At 47.0% G+C, this 25,763-nt stretch overlaps 1 protein-coding gene across 1 annotated transcript in view; it reads right to left on the bottom strand.

The window, feature by feature from the left end:
* Window positions 1-25,763, bottom strand: part of LOC127586508 (IgGFc-binding protein-like) — a 118,316-nt gene that overhangs the window by 65,848 nt on the left and 26,705 nt on the right. Inside the window, exons 24-50 of the mRNA XM_052044520.1 lie at window positions 25,409-25,577; window positions 25,107-25,303; window positions 23,063-23,204; window positions 22,655-22,896; window positions 21,715-21,863; window positions 20,872-21,000; window positions 19,732-19,870; window positions 18,774-18,915; window positions 18,472-18,668; window positions 17,484-17,625; window positions 17,080-17,321; window positions 16,147-16,295; window positions 14,735-14,863; window positions 13,843-13,981; window positions 13,051-13,192; window positions 12,763-12,959; window positions 11,446-11,587; window positions 11,042-11,283; window positions 10,117-10,265; window positions 9,217-9,345; window positions 8,090-8,228; window positions 7,316-7,457; window positions 7,018-7,214; window positions 4,378-4,519; window positions 3,959-4,200; window positions 2,107-2,255; window positions 523-651 (exon numbers count right to left, since the gene is read on the bottom strand). Of these exons, the coding sequence (XP_051900480.1) occupies window positions 523-651; window positions 2,107-2,255; window positions 3,959-4,200; window positions 4,378-4,519; window positions 7,018-7,214; window positions 7,316-7,457; window positions 8,090-8,228; window positions 9,217-9,345; window positions 10,117-10,265; window positions 11,042-11,283; window positions 11,446-11,587; window positions 12,763-12,959; window positions 13,051-13,192; window positions 13,843-13,981; window positions 14,735-14,863; window positions 16,147-16,295; window positions 17,080-17,321; window positions 17,484-17,625; window positions 18,472-18,668; window positions 18,774-18,915; window positions 19,732-19,870; window positions 20,872-21,000; window positions 21,715-21,863; window positions 22,655-22,896; window positions 23,063-23,204; window positions 25,107-25,303; window positions 25,409-25,577 (4,448 nt within the window). The remainder of the gene's footprint in view (window positions 1-522; window positions 652-2,106; window positions 2,256-3,958; window positions 4,201-4,377; window positions 4,520-7,017; window positions 7,215-7,315; window positions 7,458-8,089; window positions 8,229-9,216; window positions 9,346-10,116; window positions 10,266-11,041; window positions 11,284-11,445; window positions 11,588-12,762; window positions 12,960-13,050; window positions 13,193-13,842; window positions 13,982-14,734; window positions 14,864-16,146; window positions 16,296-17,079; window positions 17,322-17,483; window positions 17,626-18,471; window positions 18,669-18,773; window positions 18,916-19,731; window positions 19,871-20,871; window positions 21,001-21,714; window positions 21,864-22,654; window positions 22,897-23,062; window positions 23,205-25,106; window positions 25,304-25,408; window positions 25,578-25,763) is intronic.

Genomic DNA, 25,763 nt, shown 5'->3' with positions numbered 1-25,763 from the left:
ATATAACTGCAGCACTGTTACTGTTAACAGTAGTTAAAGTATTGGTGCCACTCTATGCAACTTTTGTTTGTTTCTTCTAAACGCTGTTGGTTTATAGGTCCTTGTGTATGTTACTGTATCTCTGTTTCCTGTAGTTCATCAGTCTGTAGTCACCTTTGTGTGTAACTACATTGTAATTACAGTTAATGCATAGGTACCTGTACTTCCTGTAACCAATACAACCAATGTGTAAGCATCCATGTGTGTAACTGTAGCTATGCTTCCTGTAACCAAAATCTGGGTTTCAGCGCTTGTGTAGATATGATAATTACTGTCAGAATATGTATCCCTACAGTTACAACACTGGAGATATGATGAAACGTTTTGCAAGTTGAGCATCTAGTCCTTGAACAAGTGGAGTGAAGCCTGAATTGAACTGGATTGAATCACTAATGGTGGAATTCTAAAGCAGCGCTGCTCAGTCTAAGCATTACACAAGACTGCAATCAAGAGAAGAGGTTTAATAGACCAACTGACTCTTACTTCTTATCCACGTTCCAGCTGTTGCCAAAGTCATTGACGCTCTTCACAACCTGCCCCTCGGGAGTCCTGAAATCGTCACTGGGGATTCCATTGTAGTCACCGCACAGGCCACATAGTTGGCTGGCATAGCTGTACGGAAACACAGGGCATTAGGAAGAGTATGATGCAGGTACAGTGAGCACAGGGTGGGTGTGGTGAATGTGCGTTGACATGGTGAGCATGATATAGGTGTGGTGAATGTGGGACAGGATAGTGAATGCTACCTAGGCATAGCGAGTGTGGAGCATGTGTGGTGAGCATGGGTGGGACTGTGAATGCAGCATTAGCTTAGTGGACACAGGACAGACATGGTGAGAGTGGGTCAAGAATGTGAGTTCAAAGTGGGTGTGGTAAGTGCATGGCTAGATGCATGGAACAGATATCTACCACATATTGTAACGCCATTGAGCAGCAAATACGCGTTGTACTTCGCTTGCAAAATTTGGCACTGTTTAATTTTTAAATCTAAACCTGGGATTTGTCTACAAATGTTTTGTTTGCAATTGTCTACAATTTGCAAACATTACAGTATCACACATTTAGCACCTGAAACTGGGAATAAATTCAGTCCCTATGTTTAATGCCCTGCACCCCTCAATGCCGTATTACATTACCATACACCCCCTCACTAACACGAGGATACCCATGCTCCTCGCTGTAACACTCTTAGATATACCCAGGACCTTTAAAGTAATATTGCTATGGAACACAATCTAACCCTAACTTTGACCCTCTTTGATTTGTAGCGGTTAGCGTAACGCTATTACAGCGCCAGCGACCCGGGTTCAATTCCCGCTGCTGTCTGTAAGGAGTTTGTACGTTCTCCCCGTGTCTGCGTGGGTTTCCTCCGGGTGCTCCGGTTTCCTCCCACATTCCAAGGACGTACGGGTTAGGAAGTTGTGGGCATGCTACGTTGGCGCCGGAAGTGTGGCGGCACTTGCGGGCTGCCCCCAGAACACTCTAAGCAAAAGATGCATTTCACTGTGTTATGACGTACATGTGACTAATAAATAAATATCTTAAATATATATATCTTGATGTTTAATATACCCTATACCCATCAATGAAGCACTAGATTCACCCCATACCCCTCACTAACAGTAATATATCCACATTCCTCACTGTAACATTCTCAGATATATCCTAGGACCTTTACAGTAATGTTTTGTTATACCCCACACCCTTTCCTGTAATCCTTTTTGATCTACCCATGCCTCACAATGCAACAATCTCTGATATAACTCACTGTAATACTCTTATACATACCATACTGTAACAATACTTTGATATATCCCACATTCCTCACTGTAATTTGCTTGGATATAGCCCAAACTGTTTACTATAACACTCTGATTCACCCTACATCCTCTGTCCAACACTTCAATTCCCTACTGTTTTTCCTCTGGTCTCTCGTCATCATAAGAACATGATTTGTATGTAGTTTCTATCATAAGTTGTCACAGAACCAAAGAACTTTGCAGAATGGACCTATGTCTGTAGGCCTTCAACTCTCATGCCCCTCATTTGCCACTGGATTGTACCCACCTTCTTGGAACGTTAACTTCTGCGTGGTGCCTGCCATCGTATCTCACAGTCAGACCCAAGTCTGTTTTTATGATGATGTGCTTGCCAGATAATTTGACTGACAGTCCGGTGGCTGGATGATTAGGAACAGTCACCGTCTCTCCACCAACCTGAGCCAAGCACAATCCAATGGTTAGTTCACTCATTAATCCACTTACTTATTTACCTATTTTTCAAAATGTGGGCGATTATTGCCCATCTCTCGCACCTTCTTTAATTACTATGTAGTTCTGGTGAAGGGAGTCTCACAATATTGTTGGGTAGGGAGTTCCAAGATTTAGACATAGTGAAGGTGACAGAATGGCAATATATTTCCAAGACAGGATTGTGTGTGATATGGAGGGAAACAGCGATATCACTGTTCCCATGTCCCTGTGGTCCTTATCTTTTCACGGGTTTTGTGGTATTCCACCATAGTCTTCACATGCCTGGTAGATGGTGGACAGACTTTGGGCATCAAAAGATGAATTGCTCACCACAGGACACCAAGCCTGATCAGCTGTTTAGGAGCTGGTGCAGTTGAATTTCTGGTCAATGGTGACCTCGGTCGGTGGGAGATTTGGCCATGGTAATACCATTGAATGACAAGGATGGTTAGACTCTCTGTTGTTGGAAATGGCTATTTCCTACATTTTTGTGGCATGATGTTAGTTGCCACTTACGAGCCTGTGCTTGAATGTTGTCTGGGTCTTGCTGCATGCAGGCATGACCTGCTTTATTTTCTTGAGGAATTGTGAATGGGATTGAACTGTGCAATCATCAGCAAACATTCACACTTTAGACCTTATGAGAGAAGGAAGGTGATTGATGAACAAGGCTGGGTCCAGCACTATCTCCTCAGGAACGTCTCCAGTAATGTCATAGGTTGGGATAACTGATCTCCAATAGTCAATCTTACTTCCCATCCCAAAGTTTTTCCAGTTATACTTGCTTCCATCTATTGCAATTTCATGAATTTTGGGAATGTCAGTCAGAATGTCCCTTCAGAGAAAGTATGGTATTCGGACAAAGTGGGGTATCCAGACAGCATGCAGAACAGGCATGATGTCCAGACAAGCCACAGGTCTCAAACATGATACGGGACTAGAGGACATGGAATGGGGCAGCTGGGCAGGATCTGAAGCTCAGAAAAGCTATAACAATCAGTTCAGAGAAGCCACAACCTAGCCAATACGTTTGACAAGTTTCCAATCTCCTCTGGAAATATGAACAAGGGTTCATTGATAGGGCTTGAAATCCAGAACTGCCCATCTATAATGCAAGCTGACATGAGAATTAGAAAAGATTTCTCCTGTTCCCAACATAATTCATGTACCGTGCAAGAAAGGAACTGTGGGAGAATTGGTGCACTAGAGCAATATGCCGTCCTGGCTTAGAATGGGCTGGAATGGGATGAACTGCAGGGAATCCTGAGGAATATAACTACGTTTTACCACAAATATAACCAGCAAAAAGTTGTCTTGTCATTTATGTCCTTTCCTTAAAAACTGCCAGGGTTGCAAGTCCAGGATCAAAAGGTAGGCAGTTCAGGTCAATTGGAAAGGATTTCAGAACCCTCTCTTGTGGTTTAGCTGAGGAAAACAGTTGTACATTGGCTGCAATATCATGTTGCCTACTCTTGAACTTCCCTTGTGAAAAGATGAATTTTGTCCGGGGACATAGGAAGGAAAAGGAAGAAAAGAAAAAAAAAGCTGCTGGAACTCTGAAGTGCCCCTCCTTTCATCGGCAGCCGTCAATGCTCTCACCTAACTACAGTCCAACAGCCTACTGTCATTTACAATGGAGCCAAAATGGATAGAGGAGCTTCTCTCACCTGGACAACCTTGTTCCTGAGCACTGACACGGTGATGCCGTAGACATTGACATGAACTGCTTTGACAAACGACACAGTCTTCACTCCGTGGCGATGCTCGTTGGCCGCGTACACTGTGAATGGGGTCTGGCTGGAGTTGCAGGACTTGGCCAGCACGTAAGTGCAGTTGCCCTGGAAGTTGAACTTCCTCTTGTCGAAGGAAGTGTAGTGGGGATCTCCAGATGCAGTACAAGTGGACGAACCTGAGGGGAAGACGAAAAGGGGGCAGGTGAGTTAAGACCACACTTCCAGTAGCAGAAGAGTTTCTGAAGTTCTGTTGGAACTGGGTGACAGTGGGGGTGTCTTACAGAATGAGGTACAACTGAGACAAGATGAAAATACTAATTAAACCTGACACGGTTTCCTTAGATATTCTTTACCTTTAGGGTAACATCCCTGGACACCACCCTTGTTGTCACAGTACTCGTCAGGAGCGCAGCTGGTGTCCGTGCACTGGGTGTTGTTGCTGGACAGGCATTTACACACCTGGTTACAGGTCTCAGACCAGATCACCTCGCCAGGCTGGAAGTACAGAGAGATGCACATTAGGAGGGAGGAGTGGAGAAGGGAGTCCCATCTGAGAGACAGGAAGAGCTGGCATTTCTGAAGCACCTTTCACAACCTCTGGATATCCCACAGTAGATCACTGTCGAAGAAGAAAGATGTTCCAACATTCAGCATGCACAAGACCACAAGAGCCCAACCAGCTGATGTTACTGTTCATTTTCAGGAAATCCTACTGAACTACATCGTGTCTGCCTTCTACTTCGTCCTCACTGGCCTACTCATCCAGATTGGGACCCAACTAAACTCCCTCACGTCTATTACTCTCTGGATAGAAAGGTTTCCCTGAATCCTCCATACTATCTCCAGGTTGATAGTGTCGATAGCCTCTGGCATAGCTCCCACCACAGGTGGATATACTCAACGTCCACTCAAAATATTCAAACTGCTCTGTTCAGAGACACAAATTTTATTGAGAATCTCTGCTGAAATGTTGGAAGCAAATAAATCACAGATTCCATACAAAAGCAAGAAAACGGGTATATGATGATAACCAGGTTAGTGATGGGAGGACTGATTAGGAGAAGTAGAGATATTGGACAGACATCTGGGGAGTGCTCTCATTCTGCTGAAGATAATGTCAAGCGAATACTTCCTATGAAGAGCAACATGCGGGCGGGCCTTCGTTGAATGCCTTGTGTGAAAGACAGCACTTTTGATTGTATGGTCCCTCTAAGGTTTACACAAAAGATTGCGGGCAGATTGCGGGAGCACACAGGAGAGTGACTTTAACACACAGGTTACAGGTTTCAAACCAGATCACATCAAAAGTCTGGAAATACAGAATGGAGCTGTGGAGAAGGGAGGCCCATCTGAAAGGCATAAAAAGCTTCCATTTCTGTTGTGTCTTTCACATCCTCTGGAACTCCCATAGTAGGCAGCAGTCAATGAGAAGACTACTTTAAACTTGGAGCGCTCTAAAAATGATCAGCAGAGCTGGCTGGTTATTGCTCATTTACCGGAACCTTCTATTTGCTTCTCTCTGGTACACTCATCTAGTTTGTGTTTTGACTAAACCACCTCATCTACACTGTCTCCGGAGAAAAAAGTTTTCCTGAATCCTTTGCTGTCTTTTCTGGTTGATAACCAATGTTCATAGCCTCAGTTTTTGCTCCTCTCTATACGCGGAAATACTCCAAATCCCTAATGATTTTAAAGACCTCAGGTCTCAGACTATTTGTTTTCAAACAGCTAAATTGTATTGAGAGTTTCTGCTGTACTGGAGCAGACAGACAAACCAAATACTCCACAGAAAACAACGATAAAAGTTAAATAATGATAACTAAGTTAGTGATAGGATGACTGATCAGCAAAGAGAGACATAAAGGCCAGACCACATTTGAGATACGTCAAGGGACTTCATTGGAATGTCTCCTGTGAAAAATGACACATTCCATTATGTAATCTCTGTCAGCACTATGCTAGAGACTCGGGGGAGATTTTGTGAGAGTCACCTGAACACAAAAACTTCAGAATCATGAGCAAAATTTCAAACTACAAACGACTGTGGTGGTGCTGAGGTCAAGAAGGTTGACAGCTTCAAGTTCCTAGCGGTGAACATCACCAACAACCTGTCCTGGACAAACTGCGTGGATGCCATAGCCAAGAAAGCTCACCAGCGCCTCTACTTCCTCAGGAGGCTAAAGAAATTTGGTTTGTCCCCTTTGACTCTCACCAACTTTTACCGATGCACCATAGAAAGCATCCTATCAGGATGCATCACGGCTTGGTATGGCAACTGCTCTGCCCAAGACCGCAAGAAGTTGCAGAGAGTTGTGGACACAGCCCAGCACATTACGGACACTAGTCTCCCCTCCTTGGACTCTGTCTTTACCTCTCATTGTCTTGGTGAAGCAGCCAGCATAATCAAAGACCCCACCCACCCAGGACATTCTCTCTTCTCTCCTCTTCCATTGGGTAGAAGATACAGGAGCCTGAGGGCACGTACCACCAGGTTTAAGGACAGCTTCTACTCCACTGTGATAAGCCTATTGAACAGTTCCCTTATACAATGAGATGGACTATGACCTATGACCTCATGACCTCACGAACTACCTTGTTGTGACTTTGCACCTTATTGCACTGCACTTTCTCTGTAGCTGTGACACTTTACTCTGTACTATTATTGTTTTTACCTGTACTACCTCAATGCACTCTGTACTAACTCAATGTAACTGCACTGTGTAATGAATTGACCTGTACGATCGGTTTGCAAGACAAGTTTTTCACTGTACCTCGGTACAAGTGACAATAATAAACCAATACCAATGACACTGTACTTCAGGACTTCAGGTGGATGGGCTCCTGCAGCGTGAAAGGATTCAGATGATCAGATCGGAGGCACCTGATGTTGAAGTGGGAAGTTGTTTCATGAACACAAGAGAGCGTTCTTCGGATTTATAATGCAGACTGTAAAAACGATTCTGGGATGGCTTAGGGGTTCCCTTAGACATTACCTGGTAATAGGTTCCATTGTACATACATCCGCACTGCTTTCTTGAGACGCACTGGACTCCACTCTGCACAAAGCCTTGGTCGCACTGACAGCCCTCAGCGCACGGCTGGTCACAGAGGTGGGGATGCAGATCAAGGCAGGTGGCTGGACAGGCTGAGGCACAGGGCTGGTAGTGACTGTTGGCCGGGCACTGAAGAGCTATGGAGAAAGAGAAACTGGTGTCTCAGACAGCAGGGACACATGGATCCAAAGCCGTAAAATCCTCTGATGGGCTGGAACTCATTGACAGTACTACTTACGGCAGAAGGTTTCGTTCCTCCAGGGCTGAATGGTGACGTTGTGCTGCTGACACTGGGTGACATAGGCCTCTAGAGCTTCACACAGCTGCTGCTTGTTGCCGTCCAGCGCACACATGTCGTACACACAGTCCCCGAAGAAGGCCTGGGAGGGGAGGAGTGAATCACAGGTTAACATGTGAACAAGTCCGGGCACCATCTTGTTGTGAAGAGAACGAAAGAAAAATAAGAGGGTTGTGGCAGGTAAAGTGGTATAGCATGATCGATGGAACGGTGCCGTGTATAAACTCAGAGCAGCTCAACTTGCACTGAAGCATTAACAGCTCTGAGATATCGTCACTATTGTAGAAAACTACGTAACTAATCTACAGAGAGCGAGATCCTATAGTGCTCCAGGTATTGTCTGAGGGATAAACATTCCCACCCTGGATAGTGCAGAGAATTCCTTTTCTCGTTCATTAACAGGATGGTAATGGGATCTTTTGTGTCCACAACAGAAAGCTAACAGAGGTGTCAGTTTGATGTCTCATACAAAGACAGTACCTCTGACAGATGGGCACTCGCTTGGTACTCCCCTTGAAGTGTCAGCTTGCATCAGGCGTCGCAATTCTGAACTGGGCCTCCAACCTATGAAGCTCTAGCTCAGGGGTCATGAGTGCTTCCCACTAGGGCAGGCAAGCCATCAAGTGATGAACCTGGGGGCTGAGTATTTTTCATCCAGTACCTTATCAAAGAGGTCTGTACACTGTTAGAGAAGAGCACAACCGAGGTACGCACCATGGGATCAATCTTGTAGTGACAGGCAGCGAATGGGCCAAAATGATCTAACAGTATCCCACAGTACGAGGGTCCTTCGTATGTTTCACGCTCAGCTTCAGGGCACTGTGGGGTCACCTCTGTGTCTGTCAAGGTGCAGCTGGTGGGGGTTGGATGAAGGAGAAAGAAAAGATATGAATTAATACTTACTTCAAACTACACACAACTTACAGCACTAAAACATTTCAATCAGTCTAAGCACTGAGTGCCAGTGTGAATGCTGCACACAGGCCTCCCTCCACGTTTCGTCACACTATCAGCAGACCCTTAAACAACTTTATCCCTTCTGTTCTTTGGAAGTCTCCCTTTCAAAGCTTCTCTTTTTGTCTGAACCTATGCTTGTGGTAATGAGTTCCTCAGCGTTAGCAGTCTCTGGGAAAGGAGGCTTGTCCTGATTTCCCTTGGGAGATTTATTAACGACTCACTTATATTCTTCAGTTCTAGTTTCTTCAGAAAGCTCACGCCCCGATGGGCCCAGTGATCATCTATCCCAAACTACTCTGGCACCACCCGAGGTCTGACCTGCCTTGACGAATTCTTCCCCATTCATAGGGGGCTCCAGTGAGAAGCTAAGGATTTCTGCCTGGAAAGTAACGCTGGACCAATTTGTTAGCTGGTTCGCCTCCATTAATCGGAACAAGGGAATGAGCTTTAGGCCACGTGACTGCCAATCTACCTCTGAATTGGAATGTGGAGGGCTCAAACCTCATTCTAGATAGGCCTTGTGACAGAAATCACAAGCTCCATTTTCATTCTTCTTTCAAATTCATTGGCATCTTTTGTTGGTGGTTGAAGCTGACTCTCAATATTGCAGAGGTAGATGGATGGAATAAAACTACCTACATTAAAACCAAGAAAGGCTATGTTACAATGACCACAACATTTTGGTCAACATCAATAAAGTTGTGCATCTTCTAACCATGATACCCTCCTCGCGGGGTTGATAAAGGTATTAGAAAAAAAAACAGGGTGCCAGACTGCCTTACCATTAATCATCCCGGGAACCCCTACAACCCCTCCGAGGAATCACCAAGGAAAGACTGTAGAGACTGTGAAACAAGTCGTCTGCCTCCATAATTCATACTTACTTCTGGTCCACGTTCCAACTGTTGCCAAAGTCATTGACTCCCTTCACCAGCTGCCCCTCAGGGGTTCTGAAATCATCGCCAGGGATCCCGTTGTAGTCACCGCACAGGCCGCACAGCTGCCCGGAGTAGCTGTACAGAAGGAAAGGGGGTTAGGAGTGAACTCAAGAGCGGTAACACGCAGGCGTTGGCTCTGAGCCATGAAGCACACGGGGGACTGGATCCAGCGAAAATGAGGAGGGATATGTGGAGGAGGTGTTGGACATGGAGGGGATGGTGCAGAGGGCTGGGTGCCTGGATAGGCGCAGGATGTGAGGCATTGCTGAGGTCCCGAAATCATTGCCTGCGATTCGGGTCTAGCAGGTGGACAGAAACCAAGTGAGCGCGGAGCATCAAGAATGGGGGTGAGCTTGTTGGTTGTAGCGCAATTCGCACAATGGCAAAGGTGAAAGTGATGGTGTAATAAAGTGAGGACGTGCGGTTGTGCTGAGCTCCTGGGGGCGGGGGGGTCACAGTCAGCATGTGGGAGGCCACGTGATGAACAGCAAGTGGTGGAGCACAGAGGGACGACGGAGTAGGCAGAGGGACGATCGCGCTGGGAGATGCCATCAGAGCGCTGTGATTATCCTGTAGGTACGGTTCTGGCGCATGGAGTAGGAGATGGTGAACATTACACCAGCACAGCAGCAGGCGTAGTGAGCGCAAGGTGGAAGCAGGAGAAGGCACTGGGCGAGGCCGGGTTGCGGGCACACAGTGAGCACCCAGCAGGGCCTGGTGATTGTCCCGCAGAGGCAATGAGCAAAACGGTCTGTGAATGAAGCAGGAGCGCTGATAATGAGGTGCACACCCTAAAACCCCATCTTGCTCCATACCACTGGATGGAGAGCACCTGGACGTACTTACTCGCCGGGAACCTTCACGTCGACGTGGTGCCTGCCATCGTAGCGCACGGTCAGGCCGAAGTCGGTTCTCAGCGCCACGTGTTTGCCGGAAGGTTTGATGGTGACTCCGGAGAGTGGCCGGATGGGAACGGTCACCGGCTCTCCGTCCACCTGGAAGGCAGCAGACAGAAAACCAGCAGAGTCAGACGGTCCAGACTTTCATTCATCTGTTCGGTGTGAGCGGAAGGTGGTGTGAAGCGCTCTGGTTAGGAGGAAGGGAAATGACAACAGAAGTGCGGAAAGCAGAACCCTGTCACCTGTGTGAGGGGGAAAGCCATGGTTAAGGAAAAAGGAAACATCCTTGAGGTCATCTCAGAGATAAACCATATTGGACCCACACTCATTGGGGTTTATAAGAATGAAAGGTAACCTTACTGAAACCATTAAGACAGTGCGAAGTTTTGAAAGGGAGAGATGTTGAGAGGATGCATTGCTCGTGGAGAAATCTTGACGTGGGGCCAGGGTTTCAGGATAAGGGATTCCCAGTAAAGACAGGGATGGAAAGAAAATCTTCTCTCAAGCGAATCCTATATCTTTGGAATATTCTATCCCAGAAAGCTGTATAGGAGAAGGTCTTGAATACCTTCTAGGTAGAAACAAACTTTTAGTCTATAAAGGATTATAGGGAAAAGGCAGGAGAATGGGGTTTAGCCCAAGATCAGATCAGTTTTAATCTTTCTCAATGGTACAGGAGGCTCAAGCGAGTATATGCTCCACTCATGAACTTTTTCCCTCATGTTCGTTCATTTGATTAGATTGTGGTGCAGCTACACCTTAACGTCATTCCCTCTTCTCCCTGTCTTCCAGTCCCCTCACCCAACAACATCCTCTGTCAGTGCAAGTGGTGCCAACATCTAATGGTTAAATTAAACATCACTTCCCCTCACCTGGACTGCCCTGTTCCTGAGCACTGACACGGTGATGCCGTAGACGCTGACGTGAACTGCTTTGACAAACGACACGGTCTTCACTCCGTGGCGATGCTCGTTGGCCGCGTACACTGTGAACGGGGTCCGGCTGGAGTTGCAGGACTTGGCCAACACGTAAGTGCAGTTGCCCTGGAAGGTGAACTTCCTCTTGTCGAAGGAGGTGTAGTGGGGGTCCCCAGAGGCAGTGCAAGTGGACGAGCCTGAGGGACAGACAGGAAAAAAAAGGAATAGGTGAGTTAAGTCCACACATCAAGTTGCAGAAGAGTTGCCGTAGCAATGTTGCAACTGGGTGAGGCCCAGAATGGCAAGGGGGAGGAAACAGAATGATTAAACTCCACCCCTCACCCAATCACCCACTCTACCTTTAGGGTAACATCCCTGGACGCCACCCTTGTTGTCACAGTACTCGTCGGGGGCGCAGCTGGTGTCCGTGCACTGGGTGTTGTTGCTGGACAGGCACTTACACACCTGGTTACAGGTCTCAGACCAGATCACCTCGCCAGGCTGGAAATACAGAGAGATGCACATTAGGAGAGGAGGTGTGGAGTCAGGAGACAGGAAGAGCTTGCATTTGTGTCTATCATATCCTCTGGATATCCCACAGTGGATCACAGTCAATTAAGAAGGATGTTCTAACATTCAGCATGCACAAAACTAGAACAGCCCAACCAGACGATATTATTGCTTATTTTCAGGAACGTCCTCCTGCACTACATCTAGTCTGCTTATCATTAAAGTGTTTAATTCCCTGCTGTGCAGAGAGATGCACATTGGAACTGATTTGTACAGAAGGGATGCCCACCTGAAAGGCAAAAAGAGCTTTCATTTGTGTTGTGCCTTTCACATCCTCTGGAATTCCCATAGTAGGCAACAGTCAACGAGAAGACTACTTTAACACTTGGAATACTTAAAAGATGATCAGCTGAACTGACTGCCTATTGCTCATTTAACAGAAACTCTAGACTACATCTATCTCCACATTACAAGAGCCTTTTACTTCCTTGTCCCTGGTACACTCATCTAGTTTGTGTTTCGACTAAACAAGTTCATCTCTACTCTGTCTGGAAAGAAGAGTTTTCCTGAACCTTCTGCTGCATTTCCAGGTTGATAACTAATGTTCATAGCCGCTGTTTTTGCTCCTCTCTACACATGGAAATACTCTAAACCTGTAACAATTTTAAAGACCTCAGGTCTCGGATTATTCGTTTTTAAACAAGTGTATTTTATTGAGATTCTCTGGAGCAATCAGACAAACCAAATACTCCACAGAAAACAATGATAAAATCAATATGATAATAACCAGGTTGGTGATCGGGTGGCCTGATTAGCAGACCACTGCAGAGAGATCCTAGACTGTTTGGGATAATATGAAGAGACTTCATAAGAATGCCTCAGGAAGGATGACACATTCCATTGTACACTCTAAATCAGCATTACACAAGAGACTGAAGGGAGAAGTTGAATGAATGAGAGAGGGAGCAATGCAAACACCAGAATTTCGGAATCATTTGCAAGAGTGCAAACTACAGAGAAACAACTGACAATGCATTTCACCAGGATTGGGTCCTGCAGTGTAAAGGGATTCAGACGATCAGGGAAGGTTGTTTTATGAACACGAGAGATTTGTAACACAGTCTGTAAAATCCATTCTGAGGTGGCTCAGGTTCCCTTGGACATACCTGGTAATAGGTTCCGTTGTACATACATCCGCACTGATTTCTCGGGACGCACTGGGCTCCGCTCTGCACAAAGCCTTGGTCGCACTGACAGCCCTCAGCGCACGGCTGGTCACAGAGGTGGGGATGCAGATCAAGGCAGGTGGCTGGACAGGCTGAAGTGCAGGACTGGTAGTGACTGTTGGCCGGGCACTGAAGAGCTATGGAGAAAGAGAAACTGGTGTCTCAGACAGCAGGGACACATGGATCCAAATCCACAAAATCCTGGAACTCATTGACAGTTCTACTTACAGCAGAAGGTTTCAGTCCTCCAGGGTTGAATGGTGACGTTATGCTGCTGACACTGGGTGACATAGGCCTCTAGAGCTTCACACAGCTGCTGCTTGTTGCCGTCCAGTGCACACATGTCGTACACACAGTCCCTGAAGAAGGCCTGGGAGGGGAGGAGTGAATCACAGGTTAAGATGTGAACAAGTCCGGGCACCATCTTGTTGTGAAGGGTTCAAAAGAAAAATAAGAGGGTTGTGGCAGGTAAAGTGGTATAGCACGATCGATGGAACGGTGCCGTGTATAAACTCAGAGCAGCTCAACTTGCACAGAAGATTTAACAGCTCTGAATTAACAGTCACTGTTGTATGCTAGAAAACGATGTAGCTAATCTACATAGAGCAGGATCCTATAGCGCTCCAGGTATTGTCTGAGGGATAAACATTCCCACCCTGGATAGTGCAGTGAATTCCTTTTCTCGTTCATTAACATGACGGTGATGATGTTTGGTGTCCACAACAGAAAGCTAACAGAAGCATTCGTTTTATGTCTCATTGAAAGGCAGTACCTCTGACAGATGGGCACTCACTTGGTACTCCCTCTAAGTGTCTGATTGAATCAGGTGTTCACAAGTAGGCCTCCAACCTGCGAACCATTAGCTCAGAGGCCAGGCAAGCCCTCAAATGATGCGTGTGCGGGCTGAGTATATTTCACCCAGGATCTTATCAAAGAGGCCTGCATACTGTTAGAGAAGAACACAACCTAGAAAGGGGAGAGAGAATGTGGAGGGGATAATCTCAATCCTGCTGTACGCACCATGGGATCAATCTTGTAGTGACAGGCAGCAAATGGGCCGAAACGATCCAACAGTATCCCACAGTACGAGGGTCCTTCATACGTTTCACGCTCAGCTTCTGGGCACTGTGGGGTCACCTCAGTGTCTGTCAAGGTGCAGCTGAGGAAATGGTGGTGGGGATTGGGGATGAGGGAGAAAGAAAAGGCAAGAATTAATACTTACTTCAAATTATAGACAGCTTCGAGCTCAACACATATCTATTCGCTTAACTAATGAGTGCTCCTGCTAAAGCTGCACACGCCTCCTTCCACGTTTGGTCACACTCTATCTGCAGATCCTTCAACAACTTTGTCCCTTGTGTTCTTTGCTAGTCTCCGTTTAAAGCTTCTGTTTTTGTGTCAAGCTAAGGACTTCTCCCTGGAAGGTAAAGCCGGTCCAATCTGATAGCTGGTTCACCAGCATTAATCAGAACAAGGGAATGAGCTTTAGGCCAATCAGTCTCTGAGCTGGAATGTGTAGGGCTCATACATCACTCTTGATAGCTCTTGTGGCAGAAATCACAGGTTTCATTTTAATCCTCCATTCAAATTCAATGGAACACTTCTGTTGGAGGTTGAGGCTGACTCTCAATATTGTGGAGGTAGATGAATGCAATTTACTAGCTACTTTGCAAATACAAAAAGCAACATTACAATGACCACATAATTTTGATCAATATTAAGGCTGGATAAATGGTTAATCTTTTAACCATGATACCCTCCTCCATGGGAACAACAAAGGGTTAAAAAAAAGGATGGCACATTGACGTACTATTAATCAACCTAAGAATCCCTACAAATCTTCACAGGATTCACCAAGGAAAGACTGCAGAGGTTGTGAAACAAGTCATCTGCCTCCATAATTCACACTTACTTCTGGTCCACGTTCCAACTGTTGCCAAAGTCATTGACTCCCTTCACCAGCTGTCCCTCAGGCGTTCTGAAATCATCGCCAGGGATCCCGTTGTAGTCACCGCACAGGCCGCACAGCTGCCCGGAGTAGCTGTACAGAAGGAGAGGGAGTTAGGAGGGAGCTCCGAGCAGTAGCATGCAGGGGTTGGCTGAGGGGTGGTTCCGGGCCACCAAGTGCATGAGAGTGGGGAGTCAGCGAGAATGAGGCAGGATTGGTGGGGGAGGTGTTGAACACGGAGGGGATAGTGGGGAGCGCTGGGTGCCTGAATGGGCGCAGGGTGTGAGGCATTGCCAAAGAGCTGAAATCATTGCTGGGGGGTGGCAGGTGAGCAGAAGGAAAGTGAATGTGGAGCCGTAAGAAGTTGGGTTCCTTGGGTGTGGCATGGTTAACATGACGGTGAATGTGAAAATGATCGGTGGAGTGCCCGAGGTCGTGCAGTTGGGTGGGGTTGAGGAAGTAAAGGGTCAAGAAACTGTGACGATACATATAGCCGATGGAAAAATAACTTGCAAGCAAGAGCAGGCAAGCTACTGACTCAGGGCTAGGTGATAATTGCTGTGTCCGGAACTTTGGTGGCAGGCCAATATACTAGACAATAAGGGTGGTGGGTGTAATAAACAGACTGGGGGAAGCTTGTTTTAAACAGTGAGGGTGATACCTGTCTTTGAATCTCTTGATTCTAAATCAATTATATTGGACAATGGGTGCGATGTCTGCCTTTGGATCTCTGAGGCCTGACCGAAACTCGTGGAGCCGAATTCATCATGTGTGCGTGACAATATCGGAATAAATTACTGTCTGCTCCTTTGGACTGCGGAGACCTCGGGAAGCGACTCTCAAAGAGTTGCTGAAGAGACCCCTCCCTGGCGGTATACTGCTAATAAACGCGTTTTATCTGAATCAACCTGCTGGCACTGCGTTACTTTGTAGCAGACAGAAATGGGTGGGCAGGTGGGGTTGGCTCGTGTTGTGGACCTGAGGTGGATCACAGTCAGCACCTGGGACGCCACATAGTGACAGAGCGGACGATGGACTAGGCGGATGAATGATCACATGGGGAGATGAGATCAGTGCGCTGCGACTCTCCTCTAGGTACGGCTCTTGTGCATGGAACAAGGGCATGGTGAGCATTACAGTGACGCAGGAAGAGGTGTAGTGAGCACAAGGGGGAAGCAGGAAATGGCACTGAGCAAGGCTGGGTTACAGGCACAGTCACATTAAGCACCTTGCAAGGCCTGATGATTAGCACACAGGGGCAATGAGCAAGGCACCCAACTGGCGGAGAATGAAGCAAGAGCGATGATCACAGGTCCACACTCTGCAACCCCACCGCTCCCCATACCAGTGGGAAGGGGGCACTTGGCTGCACTTACTCGCTGGGAACTTTCACGTCGACGTGGTGCCTGCCATCATAGCGCACGGTCAGGCCGAAGTCGGTTTGCAGCACCACGTGTTTGCCGGAAGGTTTGATGGTGACTCCGGGAATCGGACGAATGGGAATGGTCACAGGCTCTCCATCCACCTGGAAGGCAGCAGACGGAGAAAGCCAACGGAGTCAGTCAATACAGATATGTGTTCCTCTGTTGAATGTGGCTGGAAGGTGGGGAGGATGCTCTGGGTGGAAGGAAGGGAGGTCACAGCAGAAGTGCAGAAAATAGAGGGGAGGCAATTCCGAACCCTGTCATCTGTGTTAGAGGGAAAGCCATGGTTGAGGAACAAAAGAAGACATCTCAGTGGTGAGACATGTTGGATCCACACTCATTGGGGTTTAGAAAGGTGATCTTACTGAAACCTTTTATAATACGGAGGAGGTTTGACAGGATAGATGCTGAGAGCACGTAACCCCAGTGGGGAAATCTTGAAGTAGGGGCAGGGTTTCAGGATAAGGGATTCCTATAAAGACAGGGATGTGAAGAGAAATTTCTCTCCACAGCATCCTAAATCTCTGGAATACTCTATCCCAGAAAGCTATGTAGATGCAGTAATTGTACGTCTTCTAGGCAGAGTCCTTCAGTCCATAGTGAATAAAGGATTACAGGGAACAGGGAGGAAATTGGGGTTTAGCCTAAGAGCAGATCAACTTTGATCTTTCCCAATAGTACAACAGGCTCAAACAGCCTTATTGTCTACTCCTGCTTTTTTACCCTTATGTGCTTTCATTTGGTTAGACTGTGGTGGAGCTGCAGCTTCACGTCATTTCCCCTCCTACTTGTCCTTCAATCCCCTCACCCAACAAAAATCCCTTGGGTCATCAGTTTCAGTGGTGCCGTGAACCAATAGGTAAATTAAACGTCAGCTCCTCTCACCTGGACTGCCCTGTTCCTGAGCACTGACACGGTGATGCCGTAGACGCTGACGTGAACTGCTTTGACAAACGACACGGTCTTCACTCCGTGGCGATGCTCGTTGGCCGCGTACACTGTGAACGGGGTCCGGCTGGAGTTGCAGGACTTGGCCAACACGTAAGTGCAGTTGCCCTGGAAGGTGAACTTCCTCTTGTCGAAGGAGGTGTAGTGGGGGTCCCCAGAGGCAGTGCAAGTGGACGAGCCTGAGGGACAGACAGGAAAAAAAAGGAATAGGTGAGTTAAGTCCACACATCAAGTTGCAGAAGAGTTGCCGTAGCAATGTTGCAACTGGGTGAGGCCCAGAATGGCAAGGGGGAGGAAACAGAATGATTAAACTCCATCCCTCACCCAATCACCCACTCTACCTTTAGGGTAACATCCCTGGACGCCACCCTTGTTGTCACAGTACTCGTCGGGGGCGCAGCTGGTGTCCGTGCACTGGGTGTTGTTGCTGGACAGGCACTTACACACCTGGTTACAGGTCTCAGACCAGATCACCTCGCCAGGCTGGAAATACAGAGAGATGCACATTAGGAGGGGAGGTGTGGAGAAGGGAGGCCCGTCTGAGAGACAGCGAGAGCTTGCATTTCTGTAGCACCTTTCACATCATCTGGATATCCCATAGTAGATCACTGTCAATGAAGATGTTCTAACATTCAGCATGCTCAAAACCAGAAGAACTCAACCAGCCAGTGTTATTGCTCACTTTCAGGAACCCCTCCGCACTACATCTAATCTGCCTATCATTGAAATCTTCTATTCCCTTCTCACTGATACACTCTTCTAGATTGGGCTCCAACTAATCTCCCTCTCCTCTTGGGCTTTATTGAAACTTCTATCCTATTTCCTGGTTGATAACTGAATAAACTGACAAAAGCCTCTGGTTTTGCTCCCCCAACCCCACCCAACACAGTACACACAGAGGTGGGTAACTGTGTCCACTCAAAATATTTAATGATCTTAAAGACTTCTATCAGATCTCAGTTCTTGTGCAGGGACACAAATTTTATTGAGAATCACTGCTGAAATGGTTAAGCAAACAAACTAGACACTTTGCACAAAGTAATGTATTCAGCAATATGATCATAACAGATTAGTGATGGGATGTCTGATTAGTGTAAGTATTGGACAGACGACTGGGGAGTGCGCCCGTTCTATTGAAGATAATGTCAAAGGTATCTTTCGTATCAAGAGTATTAAGTAGACAGAGCCTGTGCTGAATGGCTTGCATGGAAGACTGCACTTTTGATTGCACAGGTCTGCACAAGAGACTGAGGCCAAGTTGTATGAACATTCAAGTAAATGACTTCAACACAAAAATTTCAGAGTCATGCACGAGAACGTGGACATTACCTGGTAATAGGTTCCGTTGTACATACATCCGCACTGCTTTCTTGGGACACACTGGGCTCCGCTCTGCACAAAGCCTTTGTCGCACTGACAGCCTTCAGCACACGGCTGGTTACAGAATTGAGGACGAGGGTCAAGGCAGGTGGCTGGGCAGACTGAGGCACAGGGCTGGTAGTGACTGTTGACCGGGCACTGGAGAGCTGTGGAGAATGAAAGAGAAACAGGTTTCACAGCCAGCAGGGACACAAAGCTCTAAAGCTGTAACAATTTCCAGCGATCTTGTGCTTGTTTGCTGTGCTACGTACGGCAGAAGGTTTCACTCCTCCAAGGTTGAACAGTAACATTGCGTTGCTGACACTGGGTGACATAGGCCTCGATGGCTTCACACAGCTGCTGCTTGTTGCCGTCCAGCGCACACATGTCGTACACACAGTCCCTGAAGAAAGCCTGGGAGGGGGAAGGAGTGGGTCACAGGTTAAGATGTGAACGAGTCTGGGCACCATCTTGTTGTGAAGGAAAAGAAGAGAGAAGTAGAATGTAACATCACAAGGAAGGATCAATGGTGTGGTGCCTTATATAAACTCAGAGCCGCTCAACTTGCACAGAAACATCAACAGCTCTGAAATACGGTCACTGTCGTAAAGTAGAAAACAAGATGGCTCATCCACATAGAGCAAGATCCCGTAATACTCCAGGTATTGGCTGAGGGATAAACATTCTCCTCCCAGGTACTGCGTTGAATTCCTTTTCTCACATGACTGTAATGGGATCTTTCACGTCCACCCCAGAAAGCTAACAGTGGCATCAGTTTGATGTCTCATTCAAAGACAGATGGGCACTCACTTGGTACTCTCTCGAAGTGTCAGCTTGGATCAGGTGTTCACAACTCTGAAGTTGGCCTCATACCTCTGAACCTCCAGCAACGTGCACCAATGTCATGCAAATTGCACAATGTCATTATGATTATTTTGTTGTGTAAGGTTATGTATAATTTACCTTATGTACTGTGCTGCTGCTGCAAAAAGTTAATTTTAATGGCATTTATACCCTGGGCATATATGTCTATGATAATAAACTTGAACTCAGGGGTCAGCGAGCGCTTCCTACTAGGCCAGGCAAGTCTTCAACTGACGAATGTGGGGGCTGTGTATTTTTCACCCAGAACTTTATCAAAGAGGGCTGCATACTGTTAGAGAAGAGCATAACTGTGAAAGCGGAGAGACAAAGTGAAGGGGATAATGAGCTCAGTCCTGCTGTACGCACCATGGGATCAATCTTGTAGTGACAGGCAGCGAATGGGCCGAAATGATCCAACAGTATCCCACAGTACGAAGGTCCTTCATACGTTTCACGCTCAGCTTCTGGGCACTGTGGGGTCACCTCGGTGTCTGTCAAGGTGCAGCTGAGGAAATGGTGGTGGGGGTTGGGGATGAGGGAGAAAGAAAAGGCAAGAATTAATACTTACTTCAAATTACAGATAGCTTAGACACTAAAACATATCTACCAGCTGAACTAGAGAACACCAGAGTTAATGCTGTACACAAGCCTCCTTCCACATTTAGTCACACTCTATCAGCAGATCCTTCAGCAACTTTCTCCCTTATGTCCTTCATAATTCTTTCTTGCAAAGCTTCTGTTTTTGTCTCAACCAATCCTTGCGGTAGTGAGTTTCCTGACGTTAGCAGTCTCTGAGAAAGGAGGCTTTTGCTGATTTCCATGATGAGATTTATTGATCTTTCCATGATTAGTAAATCCCTTGTTTCTTTCGGAAGCTCATGACACAATAAGCCAACCCATCATCTATCTCAGACTACTCTGGTGCCAGCCAAGATCTGACCTGCCTTGACATTTCTTCCCCATTCTTTGGGGTCTCCAGTGAGAAACTAAGGACTTCTCCCTGGAAAGTAGAGCTGGTCCAATCCGATAGTAGGTTTATCCCTATTAATCAGAACAAGGGAATGAGCTTTTGGCCAACCAATCTCCCGAGTTGGAATGTGTAGGGCTCAAACATCACTCTAGATAGCTCTTGTAGCAGAAATCACAGGATCCATTTTAATTCTCCATTCAAAGTCAATGGAATGCTTCTGTTGGAGGTTGAGGCTGACTCTCAATATTTTGGAGGTAGATGAACACAATAATACTATCTACTTTACAAATACAAAAAGTAATATTACAACGACCTCATAATTTTGATCAATATTAAGGCTGGATAAATGGTTAATAAAGTTGTGAATCTTTTAACCATGATACTCTCCTCCATGGGAACAATAAAGGGTTTAAATAAAAGGATGCCACATTGATGTACTATCAATCCTCCTTAGAATCCCTACAAATCTTCACAGGATTCACCGAGGAAACACTGTAGAGATGGCAAAATAAGCTGCCTCCACATTTCCCACTTACTTCTTGTCCACGTTCCAGCTGTTTCCAAAGTCATTGACTCCCTTCACCACCTGTCCCTCGGGCGTTCTGAAATCATCGTCAGGGATTCCATTGTAGTCACCGCACAGGCCGCACAGCTGCCTGGAGTAACTGTACAGAAGGAGAGGGAGTTAGGACTGAGCTCTGAGCAGTAACATGCAGGGGTTGGCTGAGGAGCTGTTCTGGGCCACGAAATGCATGAGGGCGGGAAGTCAGTGAGAATGAGGCAGGAGTGCTGGGGGTGGTGCTGCACTTGGAGGGCTTGGTGGGGATGGCTTGGTGCCTCAGTGGGTGCAGGGCGTGAGGCATTGCTGAAGTCCTGAAATCATTGCTGTGGATAGCAGATAGCCAGAACAATGGCAAGCACATTGGGTGTGGCATGATTAACATTATGGCGAAAGTGAAAATGATCGGTGGAGTACTGCAAGGACGAGCAGTTGGGTGCGGTGAGCAGGTGGGGTTGGCTCATGTTATGGACCTGAGGTGTGTCACATTCAGTACCCGGGATGAACAGGAAATGTTGGAGTGTGGGTTGGACGGTGAATGATCACATGGGGAGGTGAGATCAGTGCGCTGCAATTCTCCTCTAGGTACGGCTCTTGTGCATGGAACAGGTCACAATGAGCATTACAGTGGCACAGGAACAGACATAGTGAATACAAGACGGTACGTGGAGATGGCCAGATGCAGGGATCAGCGTGCAGGGGCAATGAACGAGGTGCCAATGGACAGAGAATGATGCAAGAGCATTGATAGTGAGGGGCACACCCGGCAACCCCACTCCAACCCCATACCACTGTAGGGGGAGCACCTGGATCTACTTACTCGCTGGGAACTTTCACGTCGACGTGGTGCCTGCCATCGTAGCGCACGGTCAGGCCGAAGTCGGTTTGCAGCACCACGTGTTTGCCGGAAGGTTTGATGGCGACTCCAGGGATCGGGCGGATGGGAATGGTCACAGGCTCTCCATCCACCTGGAAGGCAGCAGACAGAGAAAGCCAGCAGTTAGTTGGTATGGACGTTCCTTCGTCTGTTGAATGTGAGTGGGAGGTGGGGTGCTCTGGCTGGGAGCTGGGGACATGACAGCAGAAATGAGGGGGAATAAAAGACAGATGATTCCTTAACTGTGGCTTATTTCTAAAGGCAGAGAACCCTGTCATCTGCCTTAGAAATAAGCCACAGTTAAGGAAAAACAAAGACATCCCAGAGAACGTCAGTGATGAAACATGTTGGGCCCACACTCAGATGTGTTTAGAAAAGTGATCTTCTTGAAACCTTTAAGATATGAGGAATGTTGACAGGAGAGATGCTGAGAGGATGTATCACTTGGTGGGAAGTCTTGAAGTAGGGGCAGGGTGTCAGGATAAGGGATTCCAATACAGACATGGATGAGAAGGAAAATCTCTCTCAAGAGAATCCTAAATCTTTGGAATACTCTACTCCAGGAACCTGTGTAGGTGCAGTTATTGAGTATCTTCCAGGCAGAGACAGACCTTTAGTCTACAGAGGAATAAAAGATTACGGGGAAAAGACAAGAAAGAGGGGTTCAGCCTAAGATCAGATCAGCCTTGATCTTTCTCGATGATACAGCAGGCTCAGGCGGCCATTTGGTCTACTCCTGCACTTCTTTTTCCTTATGTTCTTTCATTTGATTAGATTGTGGTGGGGCTACAGCTTAAAATCATTCCCTCTTCTCCCAATCCTGTAATCCAACAGCCCTTCAGTCGCCAGTTTCAGTAACGCCAGCAATGTCGGCTCCTCTCACCTGGACTGCCCTGTTCCTGAGCACTGACACGGTGATGCCGTAGACACTGATATGAACTGCTTTAACAAACGACACGGTCTTTACTCCATGTCGATGCCCGTTGGCCGTGTACACAGTGAACGGGGTCTGGCTGGAGTTGCAGGGCTTGGCCAAGACGTAAGTGCAGTTGCCCTGGAAGCTGAACTTCCTCTTGTCGAAGGAGGTGTAGTGGGGGTCTCCAGATGCAGTGCAAGTGGACGAATCTGAGGGGAAGACAGAAAGAGGGCAGATGAGTTAACTCTGTACTTCAGTAGCAGATAAGTTGCTGTAGCAACTTTGGAAATGATTGGGTGTAGGGTATCTGACAGAATGGGGAAGAAACAGGATGATTTAACCCAATCCCTTGCCAATACCCTAAACAGCCTTTACCTTTAGGGTAACACCCCTGGACGCCACCCTTGTTATCACAGTACTCGTCAGGGGCACAGCTGGTGTCTGTACACTGGGTGTTGTTGCTGGACAGGCACTTACACACCTGGTTACAGGCTTCAGACCAGATCACCTCGCCAGGCTGGAAGTACAGAGAGATGCACATTAGAATTGAGGTGTGAGAAGAAAGGCTCATCTGGTAGGCAGGAAGATCTTGCATTTGTGTAGCATCTTCCACATCCTCTGGATATCCCATGGTACATAACAATCTAGAAAGAAGGATCGTCTTACATTCAGCATGCACAAAATCAGAACAGCCCAACCAGCCAATGTTATTATTCTCTTTCAGAATGCCCTCCTGCACTCACCACAAGTCCTTATTGAGGGCTCAGCGGTGGAAAGGGTGAGCAGCTTCAAATTCCTGGGCGTCAACATCTCAGAGGATCTATCCCTGCCTCAACACATTGATGCAATCATGAAGAAGGCACGCCAGTGGCTCTACTTCGTTAGGAGCTTGTGGAGAATTTGTATAGACTCAGCCAGCTCCATCACGGGCACAACCCTCCCCACCATCGAGGACGTCTTCAAGAGGCGGCACCTCAAGACTCGGCATCTATCATTAAGAACCCTCACCATCTGGGACATGCCCTCTGCTCGTTACCACCATCGGGGAGGAGGTACAGGAGCCTGAAGAGCCACACTCAATGATTCAGCAGCAGCTTCTTCCCCTCCGCCATCAGATTTCTGAACGGTCCATGATCTGATGACCACCACCTCATTATTCCTTTTTTTACAATATTTATTTTTGCAATTTATATATTTTATGCCTTTGCACTATACTACTGCCGCTAAACAACACATTTCACAACATATGTCAATGATAATAAATCTGATTCTGATACATCTAGAATCATAGAACAATAGAACAATACAGCACAATACAGGCCCTTCAGCCCACCATGTTGTGCCAACCTTCAGACCACTCCTAAGACTATCTAACCCCTTCCTCCCACATATCCCTCTATCTTAAATTCCTCCATATGCTTATCTAGTAATCTCTTGAATTTGACCAACGTATCAGCCTCCACCACCACCCCATGCAGTGCATTCCATGCCCCAACCACTCTCTGGGTGAAAAACCTCCCTCTGATATCTCCCTTGAACTTCCCACCCATTATCTTAAAGCCATGCCCTCTTGTATTGAGCATTGGTGCCCTGGGAAAGAGGCGCTGGCTGTCCACTCTATCTATTCCTCTCAATATTTTGTACACCTCTATCATGTCTCCTCTCATCCTCCTTCTCTCCAAAGAGTAAAGCCCTAGCTCCCTTAAGTCTCTCCTCATAATCCCACACTCTCTAATCCAGGCAGCATCCTGGTAAATCTCCTCCGTACCCTTTCCAACGCCTCCACATCCTTCCTATAACGAGGCGACCAGAACTGGACACAGTACTCTAAGTGTGCCTATCACTGGAATCTTCTATCCCCTTCTCACTCTTCTAGATTGGGCTCCAATTAAATTCCCAGTCCTCTAGGGTTTTCTTGATTCCTCTATCCTATTTCCTGGTGATAACTGATGCTGATAGCCTCTTGCCCTCCTACCCTCACCCACTCCCCCAATCCCACAAAACACTGGTGGATAAGCTCAAAACGTTTAATGATTTTAAAGACCACTATCAGATCTCAGACTGTTCTTGCTCAGAGACACAAATTTTGTTGAGAATCACTGCTGAAATGAATGAAGCAAACAAACCAAAGCTGCCACACAAAGTGATGTGATGGGATGACCATTTGGTAGAAGTATACGTGTTGGACAGACAACTGGGCAGCGCTCCCATTCTGTTGATGATAAAGTCAAGAGAATCCTTGATATGAAGAGCATTAAGCAGACAGGACTTGTGTAGAATACCGTGCATGAAAGGATGCTCTTTCAATCGTACGGGTTCTCTTGGATTTGCAGAAGACTGGGGCCGGATGTTGCAAGTTCTCAAGACAACAACTTAAAAACACAATTTTCAGAGTCCTGCACAAGAATGAAAACATTACCTGGTAATAGGTTCCGTTATACATGCAGCCACAATGATTTCTCGGGACGCACTGGACTCCGCTCTGCACAAAGCCTTCGTCGCACTGACAGCCCTCGGCGCACGGCTGGTTACAGAACTGAGGACGAGGCTCAAGGCAGGTGGCTGGGCAGGCTGAGGCACAGGGCTGATAGTGACTGTTGGCCGGGCACTGGAGAGCTGTGGAGAATGAAAGAGAAACAGGTTTCACAGCCAGCAGGGACACAAAGCTCTAAAGCTGTAACACTCTCTGGAGGTCTGGCCCTTGTTTTCTATGCTACGTACGGCAGAAGGTTTCATTCCTCCAGGGTTGAATGGTGATGTTGCGTTGCTGACACTGGGTGACATAGGCTTCCAGGGCCTCGCACAGTTGCTGCTTGTTGCCGTCCAGCGCACACATGTCGTACACACAGTCCCTGAAGAAGGCCTGGGAGAGGAAGGAGTGGATCACAGGTTAAGACGTGAACAGTTCTGTGCACCGTCTTGTTGTGAAGAGAAAGGAAGGAAAGAAAGATATGAAGTCGCAAAGAACGATCAAAAGAATGGAGCCTTTTATAAATTTAGAACATATGGCATAGAAGCATCAACAGCTCTGTTGTAAGGTAGAAAATAACATTGCTAATCTGCAAAATCCCATAAT

The sequence above is a fragment of the Pristis pectinata genome, chromosome 37 (assembly GCF_009764475.1).
Source record: "Pristis pectinata isolate sPriPec2 chromosome 37, sPriPec2.1.pri, whole genome shotgun sequence".
Classification (NCBI taxonomy): domain Eukaryota; kingdom Metazoa; phylum Chordata; class Chondrichthyes; order Rhinopristiformes; family Pristidae; genus Pristis; species Pristis pectinata.
This window is presented reverse-complemented; position numbering and strand designations above follow the sequence as displayed.